Genomic DNA, 21,854 nt, shown 5'->3' with positions numbered 1-21,854 from the left:
GTGCTCCACACCAGTGGGACCGGTTCAGGGGCCAGGCAGGGAGCCTTCAGGAGAGCTGGCCTGGGCCTGCCCTCTGGGTCAGTTTTAAGAGCAGCTCCCATGCTTGACACTCCTCTGGACAGAAGCTGCAGCGTTAGGGGAGATGCCCTCAGACTGATGCAGACCCATGGCAGGATACGCAGAGCTAAGCCCACTCCCCACCCCCATTCTCCGACTCTGTTCTGGCCCTTCTTCCTCAGCCATCCACCACTGCCTGGACAAACCCTCCCCAGATGTAAGCTCTTCTATCCAGACTTCAGCTAACTCCCCAGGTAGTGCTTCAAATCTCAGAGGACTGACAAGTGAATTCTGGAGTATAGGGATTTTCTGAGGCCCTATGGGCAGAGCTCTGACCGGTGCGTGGAAATTTCAAGGAGGTGGGTTTTGGAAGGAAGCTCTTTATAGTGATCAAAGCTGCCCAGACTGTCCCAGAAAGTAGTCATGAGCTCCCCATCTGTAGGAGTGTGCAAGCTGAGGCTGAAAAGCCATAGGTCAGGAATTCTGAAGAAGAGAGTCTTGTCTGTTCAAGGACAGGCCAGATGATTCCTAGGGATCAAGGGAGAGCCCTCCCCCCTGACACCCCACCCCCATCTCTGTCAGCTCTGTACTGCTTGTGGTTCTATAACAGTGGAACTGCTGAGTGACATGCTGTCCTCTCTGAGCTGGACTTGTCCATGTGCAGGAGTGAAGGGAAAAGGACCAGAGCTTATATTTCAGATCCTACCATGTGCCAAACATGGTTCCACATTCTTCCTCCAAAAGTTAATTCCCTTTATCGTCACTATAATCCTGAAAAGCAGATCTTTTAACACCCATTTTACAGACAGACACACTGAGGCTTGGACGGCTTGTCAGGGTCCTACAGCTCTAGTATAATATTTGACCCCAGATCTGCCCGACCCAAAGCTTTACTCTTTTTTTTTTCACATTTGTACTTCCCAATACCTCTGGGTTGCCTTTGCTCACTGGAAGCCCGGCACACACCTGGTCTTTACTCACCTGATTCCTCCCCCTCATTCAGGGCCTAGATCAAGTCCCACCTCCTGGAGGAGCCATGTAGCCCACCTTGGCCTACAGGGATCGCCCTCCTCCCAAACAATTAAAGAGAGGGAGAGCTGGTCTCAGATGTGAGAATAGAGGAAATGGTACATAAGGAAGAATGGAAATCATTAAAACAGTGTTGTAGGGATCAAGTTCAAAATGAATTCTTAGATGAGTGGGATTACATCTCAAAGATATCTGAAGGGGTAAGAAGTCCATCTTCTTGGCCCTGCTTCCTCCTTGACAATGATAGCTCCAGTTCTTGATGTTCCCCTCCATTCAACCCTATGTCCAGGGGGAGAAGGAGGTTAAGCCTGCAGGTTCAGAAATCACGAAACATGTCAGCCACCACATACTCAGTTCCTCCATGTGCTGTGGGCTTTATACACTTTACTCATTTAATGCTCACAGCAACCCCATGAGGTAGGTGCCCTCATCCCCATTGTATAGATGAAGAAACTGAGGCACAGAAAATGAAGCAACTGGGGATGGTCTGATTTCCTCCTATAACCTGGATGTAAGGGAGGTGTTAGGGCAGTCAGTGAGAAGACCACTTCTCCCTGTCATGAGAGGTACTTTTGGTTTGATTGTGTCCACCCCGCCGAAACTCATATGTTGACCCTGACCCCCAAAGGTGATGATGTTAGGAGATGGAGCGTTTGGTAAGTACTTACGTCACAAGGGGAAAGCCCTCATGAATGGAATTAGTGGCCTTATAACAGATACTCCGGAGAGCTCCCCAGCCCCTTCCATTGTGTAAGGACAGTGAGAAGGCGTGGCTATGAATCAGGAAGACCACCAGAAAATGACTGTGCCCCATGATCTTCGACTTCCAGCCTCCATCACTGAGAAATCATTGTTTATAACCTACCCACTCTGTGGTATTTTGTGATAACAGCCTGAGTGGACTACGACAGAAGGCCTTTCATGCTTGGTGCTAAATCAATGTTCAGTCTGCCACGACAATTGTTGAGTGACTTCTATGGTGACCACACACCCTGGCTTCTCCTGGGTGGACCCAGCTTCTGGTATCTTGTCTTATCACCTGTCACCTCATGTGTGTCATACCAGGTGAGGCGGGGTGTCATGTCCTTATGGCCACCTTGGCCCACTCAGCCTCGCTCAGGAGACTGGCCAAAACCAGAGTACTCCCGCTTCAGGAGACGGCTGGATGCCCTCCCACTCCCTGAGCCTTGAGCATGAGGGAACAGAGATCGTAAACAGTCACAGAGAAGAGTGGACGCTGGGCAAGGATGTCCGTAGAACCTGAGTGCAGACAGTGAACCAGAAATGAAGTGGCCTGGGAAGGGCTGAGCAGGTGGGAGCTTGTCCCCTGCGAGCCAGTTTTGAACCCTTCTGACTAATACTGCTTGTGGCTCAACTGCCCCGAGGCCACCTAAGGCAGCGGCACAGCTGGAGGAGTGCGGTCCCCTGCTAGCTCCAAATTTCCAGCCTCCCATGAGCAGGTGAGGCCTGGGCATGTGGGTCTGCTCCAGAGGCTACTGCACAGCACCTACCGCCTTCAATTTTCCATCTGGTTTGGGGGGCGAAGGGGCTGTGGGCTCAGACCACAATTCTTGCCTCTTCACCTGGCTACAGCTCACACTTTGCTGAAGTAGGTGGCCACCTCCTTGCGTGGAGGCTGGGGCCCACCCCCAGCCCAGCCGTTGCCCATCAGCGGCTCCTCCTGGCCCAGCTTCAGGGGTGGCTTGCATTTGTGCCAGTTTGTGAGCAGCTTGTTCATGGCTCCTTGATCGGTGATACCTCGCAGTTTCTCCCTCTCCTCGGCACCATCGGTGGTAGCTGGGGCTGCTGAGCCAGCAGGGGCTGTGGCCAGTGCCCTGTGGGTGTGACCCAGCTCTAGGTCATGGTTCATGGCCTCAAAGAACTGCTGGATACAGACCTTGGCGAAGGCCTTGGCATGTTCCGTGCATGTCTCATCAAAGAGCTTGCGCTCGATGTCAATATAGTGGGACCAATACTTGCTTTTGAGGAAGGCAGCCTGTGTGAAGCAGGGCCGCACAGAGCGCACAACAAATGCCAGCAGTGTGGTCAGCAGCACAAAGGACCAGCCCAGTGCCTGCAGCGGAGAGAAGAGAGAGTCAGCTTGGCACTGCCCTGTGGTCTCCCAAGCCTGTCCAGACCCCCAAAGCACTCTCTATGCCAGGGCTTTTAGGGAAAAAAGTACTGACTGGGCAAGTGACTTCACCTATTGACCTCCATTTCATGTCTGTAAAACGGGCACACATATACCCATTTCATGAAAATGAGGTCATGTGAGTAAAATGCCCCATGTGTAGTCCTGGCACTCATAATACAGGAGTTAACGGGACAGACCCAGGAGTTAGCTGCCTGGGTTTGGTCCCTGTCTCCACTACTTACTAGTTGACCAGGAGAAAGGTACCTGACTGCTCTGTGCCTCAGTTTCCCCACATATAAAATGGGGCTGGTGATAGTACCTAGCTCATAGGATCATTATGAGGACTAAATGTGATACTAAACTTAGCACAGTGCCTGGTACATAGTTAGTGCTCAGTAATTGTTAGCCACTGTAATTATGCCAATAGGTCTTTGCTGAACATGCCTCTTCCTTCAGGAAGCCTTCCTTGACTTCCCTAGGCCATAGTGACCCTTTTTACTGTGAGTTCTGTACCTCTCCATTGGCTCCTGGTATTGTCTGCCATTCAGTCACCAGCACTAACTGAGTGCCTCTTCTGTGTGGGTTCTGAGCTGGGCCCTTGGGGTCACAGAGACAAATTGGACAATCCCTCAAACTCTGTGCTAAAGAGCACTGGATATTTAGGTGCTGGCTCTGTTCAGCCAGTAACTCCCTGTGGGGCACAGGACAGGATGCTCTCCCAACCTCTGCTTCAGGGTCAGCCCCCAGCTGCACAGAGAAGCGTTAGGCCAGATCAGAAGAGGGGAGGCAGAGCAATCCCAAATGCCTGTAATGGGTCTGGCTGGTAATGGCAGAGAAGACATCACGTGGGGAGCTACAGACCATGTGCTCCGTCTCAGCAGGATGCGCACCCCTTATGCTGCTCAATGAGGAAATGTGGTCCCTATGGGGTGGAGGTCCTGATGTTTCAAATACAGCTGGAAATCTGCTTTTTATGTGAAAATTTCTGGTTTTAAATGATGTCAACTCATTCTAAAATTGAATTTCTAATTCAACTTCTGAAGACCAAATGAAACATATCAGGCTGCCTCTCTTCTGGGGGCCCTTTTAGTTTATGATGTGATGGTTAAGATCAGGTGGAGGGACAGCTGCATCAAGCCCTGATGCCTGGGACGATGGGACAAGTGCCCAGAGGAGAGGAGGCACAGTTTGGGAGAGAAGCAGAGATTGGATCAGACTCTCAGAGTATGAGACTCAAATGGGGTGTTTGGTGGTGTTGCAGGCCTCCAGGAGAGTGTTCCAGCCTGGAGCGAGGAGGTGCTGGCGTGTCTGGACTTGCCAGAGCAGAGCGTGCATGTTTCTCAAAGCCCTTGCAGGGCAGGCCCAGCCTCTGCCCCTCCCCTGACAGCCTCTGGTCCATGCGCTGCAAGGGCATGCTGCCTGGGTCATCCTCCCCATAGTGCAATGACTGCAGGGGCGGCCTGAGGGGCCTGGATGGGTGACACACAGAGGAGCAGAGGACGTGGGAGTGGGCCTGGAGGGACCCGAGCTCTGGATTTCCCATCAGTGGGCCCTTTCATTCTGCCTCTAGGGAACATCCCAACAGTGCATCCCCCTCATGCAAGCCCTTCCAGGAGTACCTTGACCCTCAGTTCCCACTCCAGGAGCAGGGAGGTACCAGCTGGGGGCATTTGCCAGTGAAATGTACCCAAATGGCCCAGCCACCCACCGGCCTCACCACTACTCTGGCTTGGAAGAAGAAAGGATGCAAATTCCCCCAGGCTTCCAATCGGAGCTCAGGACAGAGGATGTGGGGCTGGCTGAGCTGTTGGGTCCGCTCCTGGGACCTCAGAAAGGGGCACAGGCCTTTGGACTAAGGTAGCCATAGCACTTTCCCCCAGGTGGCCCCCGATCTGAATGAAAACATGGCCTTCAGAAGCCTCTGCCTCAGTTGGGAAAATATGCCCCTACCCCACAGAGCTCTGTCTGAGGGGGAGCCCCGGTCTGTTGGGGAAACATGACTATTCCTGAGGAAGCCCCATTTTGAGATGTGGTGGGATCGAACCCTTCCAGAAGGACTCCGGTCTGTGTGGGGAGACCAAAGCCTTTTGTCCTCCTCACCTGGGAGATGCAGCGCAGGTAACGCACGGCCACCTCTCGGGCCAGGAGCCAGTCGCCATCGTAGATCTCTGGGCAGGGCACCCGGGCAAGCAGGCGGGCAAGCTCGGGTGGAGCTAAGCTGAGCGCCAGGCTTCCGTTGCCCAGCACGGTCACGGGCACGGCAGTGCAGAAGGCACAGAGGAAGCACTTGCCATCAAGCAGCGTGACGGCCACCCAGACGACAGGTGCGATGAGGGCGCGCTGAGCCATGGAGCAGAACATGTAACGCAGCACGGCGGGGTCCTTGGCCCGGCGGCCAGGCGGCCGCTTCCACTCCTCAGCCAGCATGGACACATTGTTGTTCAGTACCAAGCCGAGCAGAAAGAGCACCAGGGGCGGCGCCAGCAGGATGCCCGCGCTGTAGGCTGCATTGTAGCCGGGCAGGCAGGGGCAGTTGAAGTCAAAGGCTGAGTATATCTGGGCACTGGCCAGGGCCATGATGCCACAGATGCCATTCATGAAGGACTCCTGGTTGGACTGCAGGAACTGGAAGACCATCCGGAACTTGTCCATCGCACCCCCCGGGGGGCCTGGGGGCCTCCTCCCACCTCACCGCTGCCTCAAGGATGGTCCCTGTGGCCCACTCAGTGCCCACCTCATGGCTGACACTGGCAGAGCTCAGGGCAGCGGCTGAGGTCACTGTCTCTTTGAGGAACATACTAGTCATATGCTGGCCAACAGGCATAGGGTGGCCAATCCTGTGGGTGTAGCCGGAGTTCTGCCCCTCCTCTCTCCACCCCTCCTGGGCTTCGCTCTCTCCACAGCCACCTCCGGCACTGGGAAACCACCAGGGCCACACCTGATGGGGACCAGTTTTCACTGGATGTGAAAGTAGGGCAAGGAGGCTCAGACATAAGCTGGGAAGACATGGTCTCCAGCAGGGTTGGAATTTGGGAGAATCCTGGGCTGCTGCAGAGGCCTGAGCTTCTGGACATTATCTCCTGGGCTCCTAGGAAGCATGTCACCTTCCTTCTGCCCTTCCCATTGGGTCTTTCTTCCATGCTGTATCAGAATCCAAGAGGGCTCTTCCATCAGTTCAGACAATGATGGTACAATGATACAGAGATGGCAGTGATAGTGGTGGTTGTAATGGAGGTGATAATGGTGATGGTGTTGGTACTGGTGATGGCAGTGTTGGTGTTGGGGATGGTGCCGATGGAGGTGAAGGTGATAGTGGTGCTGATGGCAGTGATGGTGGGGGTGGAGATAGTGCTAATGCAGCATGGCATAGAGTAAAAACCCTGAATTAGGATTTGGAGTCAGATATGGATCTGAGAGATGGCTGTGTTCCCCCCCACCCCACTCTCCCTGCACACACACACTGGGCAGGGAGCTCTAGCCTATGAGCATAATGCAAATGCTTTTATGTGCAGTTTGCTTGTGTCTCTGTGGGTGTTTCTGTGTGTTTGTAGATTGTGGATGAAAAATCCTTTCCTGGCTCTACCTTCCTCCTCTACTTCCCCCGATCAAAAAATAAAGGGGCAGAACAGTGGGGTTTCAGGCCTGGAGTTCAGGTCCCAGAATGTCTTTGGGAACCAGCCCAGGGTACCTCCTGTCAAAGTGTGGAGTAGGTTAAAGCGCTCCCTTTGATGCCCACCAGTTCTCCCAGAAGAGCAGGTCAGACCCAGCTCCAACGAGATGGCTCCTGTCTGGGTTGAGAGGGTGGGGCTGGGGCTGACGCAAAGCAAGAGCCTGGACAGGGTGGCTCCATGGGGCCCACAGATCTGTGTATCCCTGTAGGGGTCATGTATGATCACTGTGGCTTTGGGCCTCGGTGTCTGTGTATCCGCATGTGTGCGTGTAACCACATTAGTGGTGTGTGCGTCTCTAGGACCAACAAGAATTGGCATTTACCGAGGTTTCTGTGTCAGGCCCCAGGCCAGCACTTTACCTGTATAACCTCATGTCATCTTCGTACAGTTCTATGGGATAGGTGCTTGTGGGGGCAGAGCCCCAGAAAGAAGTTTCCAGGCTCTCGGCCTCACAGAGACAGGTGCTGGCTCAGGTAGTAAATGGCCATCAACTGTGATTGCATGGCCATCAGCTGTGGCTAGTTGGCCGTCAGCTGTAACCAGTGAGCCATTGGCCACTAATATAACTGCTGTGGCTACGCTAGCAGAAAGAGAGGAGAGAGAAAGGATGGGGGCTAGCAAGACGATGGCGGCTGGGCTGGCAAGTGTGGATGGCGGTTTGCGGACAGTGTGGATCCAGCCTCCATTGAGAGTATAGTGCCGCCAGAGAGAATATAGTGGTATGACTCCCCTACCTATGGCTCCGTGGGTGTTCCTTTTTGGCCTCACCATATCCTGCGTTATGTGGGGAGCGGGAGCAGAGACCCCGCAGGCCTCCCAGCACGACAGTGCTGTTGTCCCCATTTTACAGAGGTGGGGACGGAGCCTCAGAGAAGTTAAGTTACACAGCTTGTAGGTGGAGGAGTGGGACATGAACCCAGGCTAAGTACAAGTGGAGGTGGGGGAGGGAGCAAGGAAGGGTTTTTCTGCTTTTCTCTTCCGGTTGAATCAGGTTCTTCTGCTCTTCTCGTCCAGGTGGAAACACTAGTGCATCACAGATCGGATGCAGGTGGAGAAAGTTATTGCTCCCTTTACTGTCAGGCTGTGCTTGGGGCAAATGGAGCCTCTAGGCTGGTGGCTTCTGGAGGACCATTGTTGGGGGCTTCCAAGAGGGCACCCACAGGTGGAGAGCAGGATGAGGGAGATCCAACCAAGGACATCTATGGCAGCGTCGACGTGCTGGCTGACAAGGGGTCTGAGCTGCAGCACAGCTTGGCACACAGTTTCGGGTGCGGAGTGGTGGGGTGGAGTGGGCTGGTGCAGAAGCCCAGGAGGAGTGCAGCTCCGGGGGCCGCCTGGAATCTCTGTCTTCTACAGTGGATACTGTTTGTAGCTGATGTGCCCTGCTAGTGGCACCCGAGCTGGCTGCATGGTGCCTGCTCCAACTACATATACACTCTGCAAATTTTAACTTCAATGTTATTTAAAAATACTTGATACAAAACAGCTTGATTGGATTCTACACTTACTATTCGCATATCACAAGAGTTTTGGTTACAGTTATTGAAAGTAAAGGATGAGTGCTGCAGTCTTGACATACCATTCAGACTGTTGTAAATTTTTGAGTGGTTGTATAAATTAGTTTTAAATTTATCAACTCGGGCCAAGTCTTCTCTGGGTGGTATTTATCAAACATTTGAAGAGATCATTATTAAAGAGCCTTGAGGGGATGGGTAAACATGATCAAAAGATACAAACTTCCAGTTATAAAATAAATGAGTTTGGGGATGTAATGTACAGCATGGAAACTATAATTAATAATCCTGTATTGTATATTTGAAAGTGCCAAGAGAGTGAATCTTAAAAAGTCTCCAAAAAAATATGTGTAACTATGTGAGGTGATGGATATTAACTAGACTTATTGTGGTGATTAATTTGCAATATAAACATATATAGAACAATTATATTGTACACCTGAAACATAATAGTATATGTCAATTACATCTCAATTAAAAAAAAAGAGCCTTGAATAGAATCTGCCATCGTCATTTCAAACTCTGATGTTAAAAATTTATGTTCACTGAAGCATGCTCAAGAAGCCTGGGAGATTTCATTCGGGTGTTTTATACCAATTCAGTATTGAATATCTTTCCTAATTTGTGCTACATTTTTCTAATCATAATTCTATAAGATAATGAAGATGTAATCATTGTCCCACTGGGCTCTATATAGATGTCTCCAAATCCCCTTCGTTTGCCCAGGTGTCACGTGTCAATCAATGTCTCCACGCACTGGGATGTGAAGAAGGTTAGGAACCTCTGTCTCTGAAGCATGAGGGCGAGGGGCAGGTGTCCTGTGAGGGAGAAGGTGGGGGTGGCCTCTTGAGCAGCAGCTGAAGCCAGAGCTGTGTCAGCCACCACAGAAAGGATATGTGGAACATGCCCTGCTCCTGAAGCATCATCTGCCCACCCAAATCCTCCTCAGGCCCTGCCCATTCTCTCAGTTTCTTTCATTGAACAGTCAAGTTTCTTCTTAGCAAGAAACCATGTTACAGAGCACGTAAGAACCCTCATCAGCGACCGGGATTCACAGCTCAACCCAGCCACATACCAACCAGGGACCTTGAGCAAGTAAGTAATGTAACCTCTGGATGCCACAGACTGCATCTGTGAAATGGGGAGAATAAAAGAGCCCACATTTCAGGCTGTCGTCATGAGGATTCAATGAGATGCTGCAGGTAAAGAGTTTAGCGCAGAGCTAGGCCCACAGTGAGCTCTCAGTAAATGATGGTTATAATCGCGTAACAGTAATAATTACCATCTCTTCAACTGAGCTTTGGTAGTGCACTTTGAAAATGTGTGCTAGTTTCCTATTGCTGCTGTAAAAAGTCACCATGAACAGTGGTTTAAAACAACACAAATTTATTCTCTCACAGTTCTGTGGGTCAGGAGTCTGAAGTGGCTCGCAATGGGCTGAAAATCAAGGAGTTGGCAGCCTGGGTTTCTTCTGGAGGATCCAGGGGGAGAATCTATATCCTGGGCTTCTCTGGCTTCTAGAAGATACCTACATTTCCTGGCTCGTGGCCTCCCATCACTCCAACCTCTCCTGCCTCCCTCTTATAAGGACGTGTGACTACACGGTGTCCACCTGGACCATCCAGGTGAGTCTCTCCATCTCCGGATCTTTCACGTAATCACTTCTGCATCTGGAGGTAACACATTCACAGGCTCCGGAGATTAGGTGGTGGGCCTTGGGGGCTCATGACTCTATCTATGACAGGAGGGGTCTTTGGGAGTGCATTTAGCAATGCTCTGTCTTCTCCACCTCTCCCCTCTGACTCCTACAGCATATGACTGGGTGTAAATGGAAAGCAGGGTGACATGACCCTGCACAAATTTTCAATGTGTTGGTAGCAAACTCACCCACAGCTACACTGTGGAGTGTACACTGGGCTGCCCCTAGAAGTGTTGTCCTGGCATGCACCCCAGTGCTAGAGGAGTTAAATGTCATGTAAAGCAGCATGCAAAGGGGGCCTCTAGGGAGCGGGTGCTGTACCTTTAGGAAAATGCCCACTTTACATAGGAGAGCATGAAGGTAGGGTGCTCAAGCGGCACTGCCCTCAATCAGCAGCTCTGGCAGCACCTGGAAAACAGGGCAGTGGAGGAGGCAGCAGCCATTAGTAAGATGTGGCTGCCAAGGCAGCTCAAGTACTATCAGGCTGTGTTACCAGAGGTATGAGGTCTTTACCTAAGGAGGATACAGTGCCATTCTCTGCTGCATTAGCCAAACTGTATTGGAGGTTGTATGTTGTGTCCAAAACCAGCAGTACTCACTAAATATTCCATGTGCTTCCCTATAATTCCCAGCCTCTGTTCCAGGTAGGTTGAAGCCATGGGACTGAGTTGTGTCACAGAAGCCCCCACCTCTTACCACTGTCCCTAGTCTTTGTCTTCCCTGCCTCATGGACCCTGGACACCAGGGTAACACCCACCACCATCAGCACTCCCCTCTACATTTCAAAGGCTGCTCACCACACCCAGGAGACATTTGGCCCAAGACAAGCTGGCGGTGCCACAGTTAGTGCCCCAGTCAGGGACAGTCGGAGATTGGTAACAAACCCTCCACCTTCCTCCCTTCTGGGTTGGGAGGCCTGGGGATGTGGGCACCCAGAGTTGCCCACAGCAATGACTGGCTGGCTCCACAAACGTTACTGACTTTCTTCCCTTTCTGGTATCACTTCCCCTGTTCCTACCTTGTTTCCTGGGAGTGACTGCCACGTAAACCACTCACTGACTTGCTTGTCTCAGAATCTGGGGAATAGCGTATGTCTTAATGTGGTATCCCAATATGGGGGAGTCCCCTGTCAGCTGGGTCCCCAAGTAACCAGAGGAGCTCCCCTCCTGCCCAACTTTCCTCCCCTGTTTATCTGCTTCAGACTTTGCCTGAGTGAGAAATGTATCTTTGTTGTGTTAGGGCACTGACATTTTGGTGTTATTTTTACATTCGGGTCTAACCTGACTAACACAGGATGGACTGCGCTACGGGTTACATTTTTAGCAGGACATTGACAAACATGAGCACCCGGAGTATATTCTATCTCTTAAATACCTCTAATTTTCTGCTTCTTTCCATCTCCACCCTAATCCAGGCCCCAATCCCACAGCCGCTCCTGCCCTCATCCTGTTAGAGCTGATCAAGCAGAGGCAAGAGAGGTCATTTCTTCTGGCCTCAAAGCATTGGGCAGAGCTAGGCCCTCAGCAGAGAACTCCCTCATCTTCTACGAGTCCCTCTAAGTGGAAGGATGTTAGTGTGGATATAATTACTCTACTCCCATCATAGCCGTTAGGTCCTGGTGCCCTTCACCATACAGAGATGCTGAGGCTTCCTCCATTATCAATATCCTAAATTGAAACAGGCGCCAAACCTCCCACACTTCCTTTATAACCCTGGGTAGAGCCCAGGGATGTACATGAATCCGACAGAAACTCACCAATCTGCTTGGCCTAGACCACCCCCCGCATAAGCAGTCCCCGCATGGGCAGTTACCAATAACCCATGATTTCCCCTCAGTCCTCTCCCTCCTGGGTCTCTCTGAAGGACTGGTTTTATGGGTCATCCTTCCCCCATCCTGAAATTCACTCTTTCATCCTTCCTCTTCCCACTCCAGTCTCTCTCTCTCTCTCTTGCTGGCCCTACCCATTCCTGCAGCTCAGGCCATGTGGATGAACCCCAAGTATCAGGCCTCCTTCGGGCCTTGTCTGCAAACACTGCCTCTCGTCCCCAACTGCCTGCAGGATAAAGCGAAAATCCTGAGCTAAACCCTTAAGGCTCCCACCTCCTTCCCGTCCTCATGCAGCGACCCAGGCTGCACAGGATAGGGGACTTACACAGACAAAGCCCTGCTGCCAGTATATTGCCGCCTTGCCCGGCTGCCCACTGTGTCTCCCAGAACAGAGGCCCTATGTACAGGGTGGCGTCAGGAGGGCCATCACCCAGAGTTGGCTGAGGCCTGGGGAATAAGCTTGGGCACCCAGGGTGGCAGCTCTCCTGGGAGGGAGGGTCTTCATGAGCAGGTAGAAGCCTGCCACCTGTGTCCCTCTCTCCCAGATGGCATGGTATACGCTGCTTCAGCCATCTCTCTCGCGCGGGATGTAAACAAATGGTAGTGTGGAGGGACGATGGCAAGGACGATCTGGGGTTTGAAACCATGTCATTTGGGAGCTGAAGAGGGTGGGGATGTATTTGAGGGCCATCAAGGACAGCTGATCCCAAGAATGTGTCACTGGGTGTGGGGTTTGGGAGGCATCTCTTGATGGAACGCATTTGGAGTGGGGTCCTCTGCCCTCTGGCTAAGGGTCTTTAGCCTGGCAGGACTGCACACTCTTCCATCTGGCTGTTTGTTCACTAGCTCATGTTCTATCTCCCCTTCCAGACTGGAAGCTCCATTAAGATAGGCCTGCTCTCTGGCACTCTAGGCATTCCCTCAGTATTTGATGAATGAGTGAATGACTCACTTGCTGCCTCTTTCCCAACTGTTTGCCTTTGTTTTCACTGTTTCCTCTCTTGAGGTCCTCTGGCCCCACCCCATCTCTTTCTCTACTTGTCAAAACCCTCCCTATCCTTTGAGACCCATTCAAATGAAGCCTTCTCTGATCCCCTAGGTTGGAGCCATGATTCTCCATGCTAAATCCCCATGGCACATAGTTTGTCTCTATCACATCACTTATACTTTTTGCTTTGGATTATGATGGTTTCTGTACCCATCTCTGTCTCTCTATTAGACAGTGAGTTCCTTGAGGGCAGGCCATATCCTCTGTGTATTCTCCGTTCCCGATTCCCTGGCACAGTGCTGTCTATGCAGTTGGTGCTCAATAAGTGCTCAGTATAAGAAGGCAAGAGTATTGATGGCAGTCAGTGGCTTTTTGCTCGTCCAGATGCTGCATTTTTGCAGCTCTATGTGGGGTCCCTGAGCCTCCCTCCCCCAGGCTGGGAGCTCAGCTGTGCTGACTGGGCCATCTCCAAGCTCTCCTCCCTCCCTCCCCATCCAATCTCTGCAATCACTTTGCCTAAATCTTGCCCCACCTCAGTGCCATTTCTGATATTTGCATGGCCTGAGCAACAGCAGGGTAGGTGGGGGGAGGCTGAGTTGCAGAGATTGTCTGGTCCTACAAGGTCCCTTGGCAAGAGCCCAGGAGAGCAGAGATCGCCTGATATGGAGGGGGCTGGGCTCTAGGGGGTGCGTCTAGGGGCCCCTGCACTGCTCCCAGGCCCTGAGAATCAGAAAACCATGGGGTGAATACGGGTCTGCACCATTTGGGCTGATGGAGGCAGTAGCAGTGTGTGTGTGTGTGTGTGTGTGTGTGTGTGTGTGTGTGGTGAGTGAGTCATCAGGGAGGAACAGAGGCCCAGAGGAGATTACGGGGTAGATTTTCCCCAACCCTTCCTGTTAGGGCCACCAGAGACTGAGTGGCAGTTTTTTTCTTTTTCAGCAAGCTTCTAACCCTGGCGTTTCAAGGATTTTCACCCACTCTTGGCCCAGAAATCCTTAAACATTGGAACTTACTGAATCACCTGGGATGCTTGTTCAGTGTGGCGATGTCTAGGTCTGCTCCTACCCTGATTTGCAGATCTGGTCCAAACACTGTACACTGGGCAAATCCTCACCAGGTGCCAGCTTCTTGTTGAGGGCATCAGGTAGATACTACTGTGAATGTCCAGGGAAGGAAGCAGCCTTGCAAAGCGATGCTGAGCTCAGGAGTTAGGCCGCAGGTGGTAAGAAAGGCGGTGAGAGTGAGGGGTGAGGAAGGAAGCGCCTGCTAACTGGAGGCGGCAGAGGCGGGGCTGAGAAAGGAGCTGCATCTCAAAGGGGGCTGCACCAGGTGGGGGCTGCTCAGCCTGGGTCTCTTAGAAACAGAATTGATGGGACTTCGGAAGTCGAGATTTGGAAGGGCCAGCCCCTTTGACATCCCAAAATAGAAAAATCCCCTTGACAGGAAAAGATAAAACTGTTCATATGCTGTAGCTAGCAAGAGGCACTAATCAGCAGTTTCAAGAGGAACTCAACTAGCGGAGTTTGCTGAAGTTTACCCAGAGAACCCTGGCGGAAGCGGCAGGAAACCCAGCCAGAGCATTAAAAACAAATACACCACACTAGCTAGAGGGCTGACTAATGTGTAGCTCAGAGCCCATTCTGGAGTTAGACCTCCTGCAATCACGTTTCAGCTCTTACATGGGTGACCGCCCGCAGCTTAACCTCTTTATGCCTCAGTTTTCTCTTCTAAAAAATGGTGCAATTAATTATCTTTCTGCATTAGGTTATCATGAGGATTAAATGAGCTACTATATGTAAGGAAGTTAGAACAATGCCAGGCACATAGTAATCACCACATAAACGTGTGCCATTGTTGTTGTTGTTATTTAGAATCTGGACATCTAGGACCCAGAACCCACGGCAGATCTATTTAGACTCTTGCTACTCAGTGTGGTGCACTGACCACAAGCAGCAGTATCATCTGGGAACTTGCTAGAAATGCAGTCTTGGAGCCAGTCCTGGCGGCACTGCAGCAGAATCTGCATTTTACAAGAGCCCAGGTGAATGATGCGCACGGTCAAGTTTGTGAGGCACTGCTTTCGAGAACCCCAGCGGCCATGCGCAGACACTAGGCCACAGGTGGGGCTGTTTTGGGGAAGGAGGCCAACAGGGCTAGGCTGCTCTGCCTTGGAGCTCCCACAACCTGGAAAGTCCCCGGACCCTGGTCAGTGGGGCGCTCCTCGTGGGGACACTGCTGGGGTCCCTACACATGGGTTTGTTGGGACAGCCTGGTGCCGGGGGCCGCAGCAGGGGCACGGTGGCTGAGGCCAACCCCCCAGAGCCCGGGGGATGCCCGGAGGTCCAGAGGCGGTTTGCTGCAGTACCATGCGCTCAGGAGCTGATCCACCTGCTCCTGACTGGAGACCACGCGCAGGTGAGCCTTCCCACTTCCGCCGTCCAGGGCCTCAAGGGGCTCGGGCATCTTGGGAGGCTCAGCGCCCGTTCCGGCTCTGTCCCCCCGCAGTCCCCGCATCTCGCTCTGCATACTGGCAAAGAAGTGCAGCACGCAGCGGTGCGCAAAGTCCCGCGCGTGCTCGCAGCACGTCTCATCGAAGAGCTTCTGCTCCAGGTCCACATAGTTGCTCCAGTATCTGCGCTGCAGGAAGACTGTTTGGTCGAAGCAGGGCCTCAGGCAGCGGGCCAGGAAGGCCAGAATGATCAGCAGCAGGGTGACACTCCAGCCGATGGCCTGGGGGTGGGAAGCAAGAGGCTGGGTGTGGGAGGGGCATGGGTGCTATACAGCCGCGTTGCAAGGGTGTTCCAGAGCCTCTCCCTTCACTTAGGCCTCTCATCCTTCCTCAGATCTATCCATCTTCCTATTTAGTCATCCATCCTACCGACCACCTCCATCCCTTCTCCCTTACATTTATTCTCTCATCCTTGCATCCATCCATCCATCCAACCATCTCTCCACCCATCCATCCAGTCATCCATCCTCTCATCTGACTATATATCTATCATCTACCTATCCAGCCATCCCTCCATCCATCCATCATCCATCCTCCTATCCAGCCATCTATCCTCCCATTGATTCATGCTCCCATACTCTGATCCTTCCTTCTATTTATCTATCCAACCATCCATGCTCCCACTACTCATTTTCCCAACCTTCCTCTTACGGAAACCAGAATATGCTACCCCAAAGTATTCCTCTTTGATATAAATATTATTTTGAGCTAAAGACAATTAAGAAGTGCAAACATAGGAAAAACTCTCTCTACACTTCCCTTTTCCATCTAAAGGCAGGATATAAATTCTCCTTTTACTGGAGACAGACTCTTAGCAGCCCAGAGACAGCACCAGAGGAATGTGCAAACAAAACTTACTCTATTAGTAAAGAGTAAGAAAGTCCATGTTTCCTTCCATTTATTTACCTTTCCACCGTTTCTGCCCTTGGAAGCTTAAAACTGCTTTCCTTTGTCCTGTCACTTCTCTACAAAGGTTTTGTTCTTGCTGAAGATGCTAATATAAGCTGGAATTCTAAGCCACTGTTTTGAGTTACTCTTTGGTTTAGGTTTCTCCTGTGTAATGTGCACTGCACGCATTAATAAACTCTTTGTTTTCCTCTTGTTAATCTTTGTATTAGCATCTCAGCTGAAAATGTAAGGTAGGGAGAGGGAAAGTTTTGCCTTCTCTATTCTCCCATCTATTCATCATCTTTTCATCTTTTTATCCAGTCCTCCATCTATCCTCACATATGTTTATCCATCCCACCTATGTGTCCATTCATCCTGAATTATGGAGGAGGCACTGGAGGCCTAGTCGTTTCTTTCATAGAGCTCACACGTTAGTGGAGGAAACAATTAAATAGGTGATGAGTGGCTAAGTGCCGCATTGAGGGACATACAGGGACTCATGGGGATCCATCCAACCTGAACTTGAGGGCTTAGGGAAGAGTGAGGTTTAGGCTGAGACCTGAAGGAGGAGTAACAGTTGTACAGGACATGAACAGGAAACAGTGTTCTGGGCCAAGAGTGAGGAACAACTGGAAGTAGATCTCTAGGGCTGGAGCCCACACATGGCCGACCCCTCTCCCTTCTCTCTTTTCATCCAAAGCCATAGTCTCTTCAAGGCTCCCTAAGACTAGAGCAACTGTGTGGACCTGGAGCAGAGAAGTCACTCCTTTAAACCATAAGCAAAGACATATTTGAATTCTTATCATTTGGAGATGTGATTTACCGTCTCTCATTTGGTCTCCCACAGGATTCCCCCCCCACACACACCAATTTAAAATATCAGTGTGAGCATTTTACATGTGAGGAGAATTTAATGTGCCTGATGAACTAACAGCTAAGTCAGAACTCAACCCTGGTCTGATTGGAAATTCCACATTCTTTCCTCTGAGCTAGTGAGAGCCTAGAGTGTGTAAGCCCACAGGGACCACCAAGATGGAGGAGAACAAACTTCCTTTTAATTTGCAGAAGAAACTGAGGCTCACAGGGGGACTGACTTGGCCCCGGTCACAATCTGAACCAGAATCAAGTGCACCTGAGTACCGGTCCTCTCTCCACTGCACGATGGGCCTGCATTTGCCACGAGCCTGTCTTGGATCCCCAAAGGGCTGGGTCATGTTTTTATTCTCTGGAGCTCTACTGATACTCTGCATGTGTGGGTTCACGTAAAGACTTTTTAGGGGACACAACCCAGACATGGGCTCTGTGAGTGGTGGTGGTAGAATCTAGAGTCTGGGCTGGGATTTCCTCCAGGGTAATGGAATTAGTACCCTGTGGGAAGCCAGGCATTTGGGGAGAACCTGAACTGTAGGGAGATGGTTAAGAAGGTCAGGAGTTACGACATGTATATTCAGATCCCTGCCCTATCTTGTACAAGCTGTGTGAATTTGGCCTTGTGACCTAAACTCTCAGAGTCTCAGTTTCCTCATCTGCAGAATGGGATGATAATGACTGCATTCACTTCATAGGGTTGTTCTGAGAATTAAGTGAAGTAATGCATATGAAGTGCTGAACACAGTGTCTGACATGTAAGTGCTCAATAAAGGGTGATTAGTTATTTCTGAGGTGTGCGAGGAATGTGTGTATGGGGTGGAAGGCAGGGCAGAGCAGTATATCTCCAATGCTTTCCTGCCATCCAGGCTGCCTGAGGGTGGGCCTAGCTGACTCCAGGAGGATATGGGTACCTGGTCTCTGCCCTGCAATGAGTCAGCTTGATGGCCAAGTGCCCGCTTCCTAAGGCCGAACACTGTCCTGTCCATGGATCATGCTCCTAACCCCCTGGGAACCACCTGCTCCTTGGTTGTGTCTCCAGCAATGGGGACTAGCACCAGGAAGTCATGTGTATTTCCTCACCCCCCAGAACACATGCAGGATATTTGTGAGGGTTGGGAGAGGACCTCCAGAATTACCTGTGACAGGCACCGCAGGTAGCGAGACACTGCCTTTCGAGCAGGGCTGTCCCTGACCAGCTCATCCTCCTTGCAAGGCACCTTGGACAGGAAGAGCTGCACCTGGCTGGGGGTCATGTTGGCAAAGTCCAGAAACTTCTCGGGGTCCACGGAGCTGCTGAAGGCACACACAAAGAACTTCCCATCAAGGAGGGCCAGCAGGATCCAGACCAGGGGGGCGGCCAGTGCTCTCTGCAGCACAGAGGAGCACATATACCTGGGAGCAGAGGAAAGAGGCGGCTCACAAAGGGCAGCGGGAGTTCAACCTTAGGAGGAAGGCTATAGGCGAGATGCAAAGATGGACTTCCCAGGAGGGCTGGGAAATACCAGTCATGATTACATCTAAAGGGTGGCTGCAGCTCCCACTGCAGAGGTCCCAGCAGTGGAGGGCTGGGAGGAGGGAGGGCTGGGGGCCCCAGGGGGCCCGGGACTGGAGCACTGGGGGGGCTGATGTTCTTCCTGCTCTAGGCCTCCTAGCAGACACTGTTGGGCCCCTGCCCTTCCGGAGGCATCTGTAGCTTTGGCGGATGGTTCCTGTTCATGCGGAGGCCTGAGGGCTTCTGACCTCCACCACCGCAACCACCTGTGGGGCTCTGCATGAGGGCTTTGGTGGTGCTCTTCTCCCAGAGGCTGAAAACACTGGGGTGTTAAAAACCCCCAAATCAACCTTCAACTCAAGAGGGACAGGACCTGGTACATTAATACCCCAGCTTCCTAGACCCTCAGTGGGACAATTCTGAGGTGTATTTTACCCACTCTCTCAGAGAGTCCGCAGAAGGACTGAGCCCCGATAACCCCCTCATTATCACAGTTTTCCCAGAGCCTGCTTCTGACAGGAGCCTAAACTAAGAGAGCTCTGCCCGATAATCCTCCCAGAGGTAACACCTCAAACACTTGCCCCAGCGTCCAGGAAGCCCACCCTCTGACTGTCTCCAGGTGCCTCTCCTGGCCTCAAGTGGCATGGACTCGCTGTTGGTCACAGGACAGGAACCCACTGGATCCCAGAGGAAAAGGCCAAGGGCACACCCAGTGCACGGACCCCCACTGTGTGGCTGGAGCATGGAGCATGGAGCCCCCATGGAACACAAAACAGGCTGCTTGTGCATAGAATGCAGATGTTTCTAACTTGCACTGTATACAAACATAAAATGGGGTATGCTGTGTGTGTGTGTATGTGTGTGTGTGTGTGTGGACTACCCAGCAGTGAATTATAAATACGCTGTAGGCAAGAGTGGCTCCAGCATTTTCTGTGGAGGCAATGTGGTTGGAAGGTAGAACTGAGGACTTGTCAGGAAGGTACACCACGTATGTTTGAGAACACCTCAATTGTCCATGCCAAACATTAAGGGGGCGAAGGAGATCGTGAGTGGGCTAAACCCACCAGTCCCCTCCTGCCACTGCCCACAGGTCTCGAGCACTTAGATATTTTGTCCAAAACACTAAGAGCAGCGGAGTCAGCCTGTGTTTGCATCTGAGCCGTGCCTCTTCCTTGCTGTGGGAGTTCAGCCAAGTTACTTAACCTCTCTGTGCCTCAGGTCCTTCATCCTTGAAAATAGGCCCAATGTAGGAGTAGACCCAGGGCCAAGGTGAGAATTCGGACGGCGTGCACACATAGCACTTGGCACAGAGCTTGGTACCAAGTTGGTGCTCAGTGGCGCCAGGGAGCATTATGAATTTCTAAACTCCATCAATTGATTTTGATTGAGGGCACCCACTGATCTGAGGACAGAGTGGTACAAGCTGCCCTTGGGAGCTTACGGGAGAGGGATGCAGCCTTTAACCCAATCGTGCCTCTTACAATATGCGAAACTGGCTAAGCATGTCATGGATTGGTCCTTCATGGGTGTGGGGAGGTATAATCCATGGCCAGCCTGACAGATGTGACCTGGGTGATTCTTGGGAATCCTGAATCATTCATGTGTTTCCAGCACTGGCCCTGAAAAGGTGACAAATGACAGGAACAGAAATATCTGTTTCTCCACAGTGGAAACTGCAAATGGGACTCTGTGAGCTGATGATGCTTTGGTTGGGGAAAGGAGGGGGTACATCTGAGTGTGGCTGTGGGTGTGGGTGTCCTGCCCTGACAATACCCTTGGGTGTCACTGGGGCTTGGGGGTCACCTGGCAGTGTGCGTGTGGTGAGTGGTAGGGGGAGCCCTGACAATGCCCACAGGGTTGGTTGGGGTTTAGGGTGCTCCTGGCAGTGCTTGTGCTGGTGGAGGAGCCGTGACAATGCCCACATGGGAGGGTCAGGGTTTGGGGTGCCCACCGGTCGCTGGGTGGTGTGGTACCGCACCTGATGACGCCTGGGTCTTTCCTCCGGTGCCCTGTGGGCCGGCGCCACTCCTCCACCATCACCACGGACTGCCGGCTGGCGAGGAGGCCACAGAGGAAAAGGGCGAGTGGGGGTGTGAGCAGCAGGCCCAGGCCGTAGAGGGCATTGTAGCGTGCCAGGCAGGGGCAGCTGAAGTCAAAGGAGGAGTACAGCTTGACGGTGACCGCGGCCAGCAGCAGGCAGATGCCATTCATCACCGACTCGGAGCTGGACTGGAAGTGCTGGAAGAGCATGCGGAACTTATCCATGGCTCCCACCTGGTGGGGGCTGGGAGGCTTCTGCTGCCTTCCTACCACTGCCAGGCCTCCCTGGGGCCACAGGAGGGTCTTCTCGTTCAAGGGCCTGGGGGACAAGGAGGAGGCAGTGTCCTCTCCGCTGTGCAGCCTCCGGGGTCTTGCTCTCCACGAAGGCTTTCCTGTCCAGCCCGATTGTCTCCCAGTGCCACTCCCCTCCTCTCCGGGAGAATGAGTCACTGCTCGGTGACCAGCCAGCCCAAAGCACCTCTAGGCAAATGTGCCCTGCCTTGTCACTCCATTCCCCCCAGAGCCCTAGCCCATTCCCTTCTCTCTTTGGGGTTTGGATACTGAGGCCTGACAGCTGGTGGGGCTTCCCGTGGGGGACAGGCAAATTCTGGGTGTGGTCAGGCCAAGATGCTGATGGAGTCAATTATATTTTCTTGGTCAGCGCAGGGAGAGTTCATGTTGGTTTTCACGCTGGGAGGAACCAGGAGGGGTGCCTTGCCTTAGGCTTAAAGTCTTCCTGGAAAAGAAGAGCCTTGAAAGGAGTTAAGCCATGTTTCAGCATTCGCCAGTAAAAGGTGTGGAAGGGGAAGGCGTTCCAGGTGAGGGTCCTGCATGGCCAAAGGTATGGAGCGAGAATCGGGTTGGTGTAGCCAGCAGTTTGGGGGTTGCTGGAATGTGGTGTCAGACAGAGGGCTGGGGGTCAGTGGGTGCTGGCAACCCTCTCCTCCATTTTCCCCCACTCCTTCCTAGATCTGGCCACTGGCACAATTTCCACTGCATCATTCCTCTGCTCAAGTGTCACTGGGGGGCTCCCCCAGCCCCCTTCGCTTGGCATTCAAGGCCCTTTCAACTGTACCCAGAGGTGTCTTCCCTCCACACTTTTGCTGACGCCATCCTCCCCACTGAAAATGTGTGT

General features: G+C 52.2%; 2 protein-coding genes across 2 annotated transcripts; both read right to left on the bottom strand.

The window, feature by feature from the left end:
- Nucleotides 1–1,147: 1,147 nt before the first annotated feature.
- CALHM1 (calcium homeostasis modulator 1) lies at nucleotides 1,148–6,444 on the bottom strand. Its single transcript, XM_019725049.3, has 2 exons — nucleotides 5,321–6,444; nucleotides 1,148–3,160 (listed from the first exon to the last, which is right to left on the bottom strand). Exons 1-2 carry the CDS (start codon nucleotides 5,870–5,872, stop codon nucleotides 2,681–2,683), a joined length of 1,032 nt encoding a protein of 343 aa, XP_019580608.3. The 5' UTR covers nucleotides 5,873–6,444; the 3' UTR covers nucleotides 1,148–2,680.
- An 8,357-nt stretch (nucleotides 6,445–14,801) lies between these two features.
- On the bottom strand, nucleotides 14,802–21,507 carry CALHM3 (calcium homeostasis modulator 3). Its single transcript, XM_019724700.3, has 3 exons — nucleotides 20,658–21,507; nucleotides 18,324–18,579; nucleotides 14,802–15,650 (listed from the first exon to the last, which is right to left on the bottom strand). The coding sequence occupies exons 1-3, from the start codon at nucleotides 20,942–20,944 to the stop codon at nucleotides 15,165–15,167; spliced, it is 1,029 nt and encodes a 342-aa protein (XP_019580259.3). The 5' UTR covers nucleotides 20,945–21,507; the 3' UTR covers nucleotides 14,802–15,164.
- Nucleotides 21,508–21,854: the final 347 nt, after the last annotated feature.

This window comes from Rhinolophus sinicus, chromosome 15, assembly GCF_057876585.1.
Source record: "Rhinolophus sinicus isolate RSI-liver-muscle chromosome 15, RSI-T2T, whole genome shotgun sequence".
Taxonomy (NCBI): domain Eukaryota; kingdom Metazoa; phylum Chordata; class Mammalia; order Chiroptera; family Rhinolophidae; genus Rhinolophus; species Rhinolophus sinicus.
This window is presented reverse-complemented; position numbering and strand designations above follow the sequence as displayed.

Coding starts and splice junctions, on each gene's coding strand:
- CALHM1 (XM_019725049.3), bottom strand. CDS start 5,872: ATGGACAAGTTCCGGATGGTCTTCCAGTTCCTGCAGTCCAACCAGGAG. Junction 3,161..5,320: donor ACCTGCGCTGCATCTCCCAG/GTGAGGAGGACA, acceptor TCTCCGCTGCAG/GCACTGGGCTGGTCCTTTGT.
- CALHM3 (XM_019724700.3), bottom strand. CDS start 20,944: ATGGATAAGTTCCGCATGCTCTTCCAGCACTTCCAGTCCAGCTCCGAG. Junction 18,580..20,657: donor AAAGACCCAGGCGTCATCAG/GTGCGGTACCAC, acceptor CTCTGCTCCCAG/GTATATGTGCTCCTCTGTGC. Junction 15,651..18,323: donor ACCTGCGGTGCCTGTCACAG/GTAATTCTGGAG, acceptor TCCCACCCCCAG/GCCATCGGCTGGAGTGTCAC.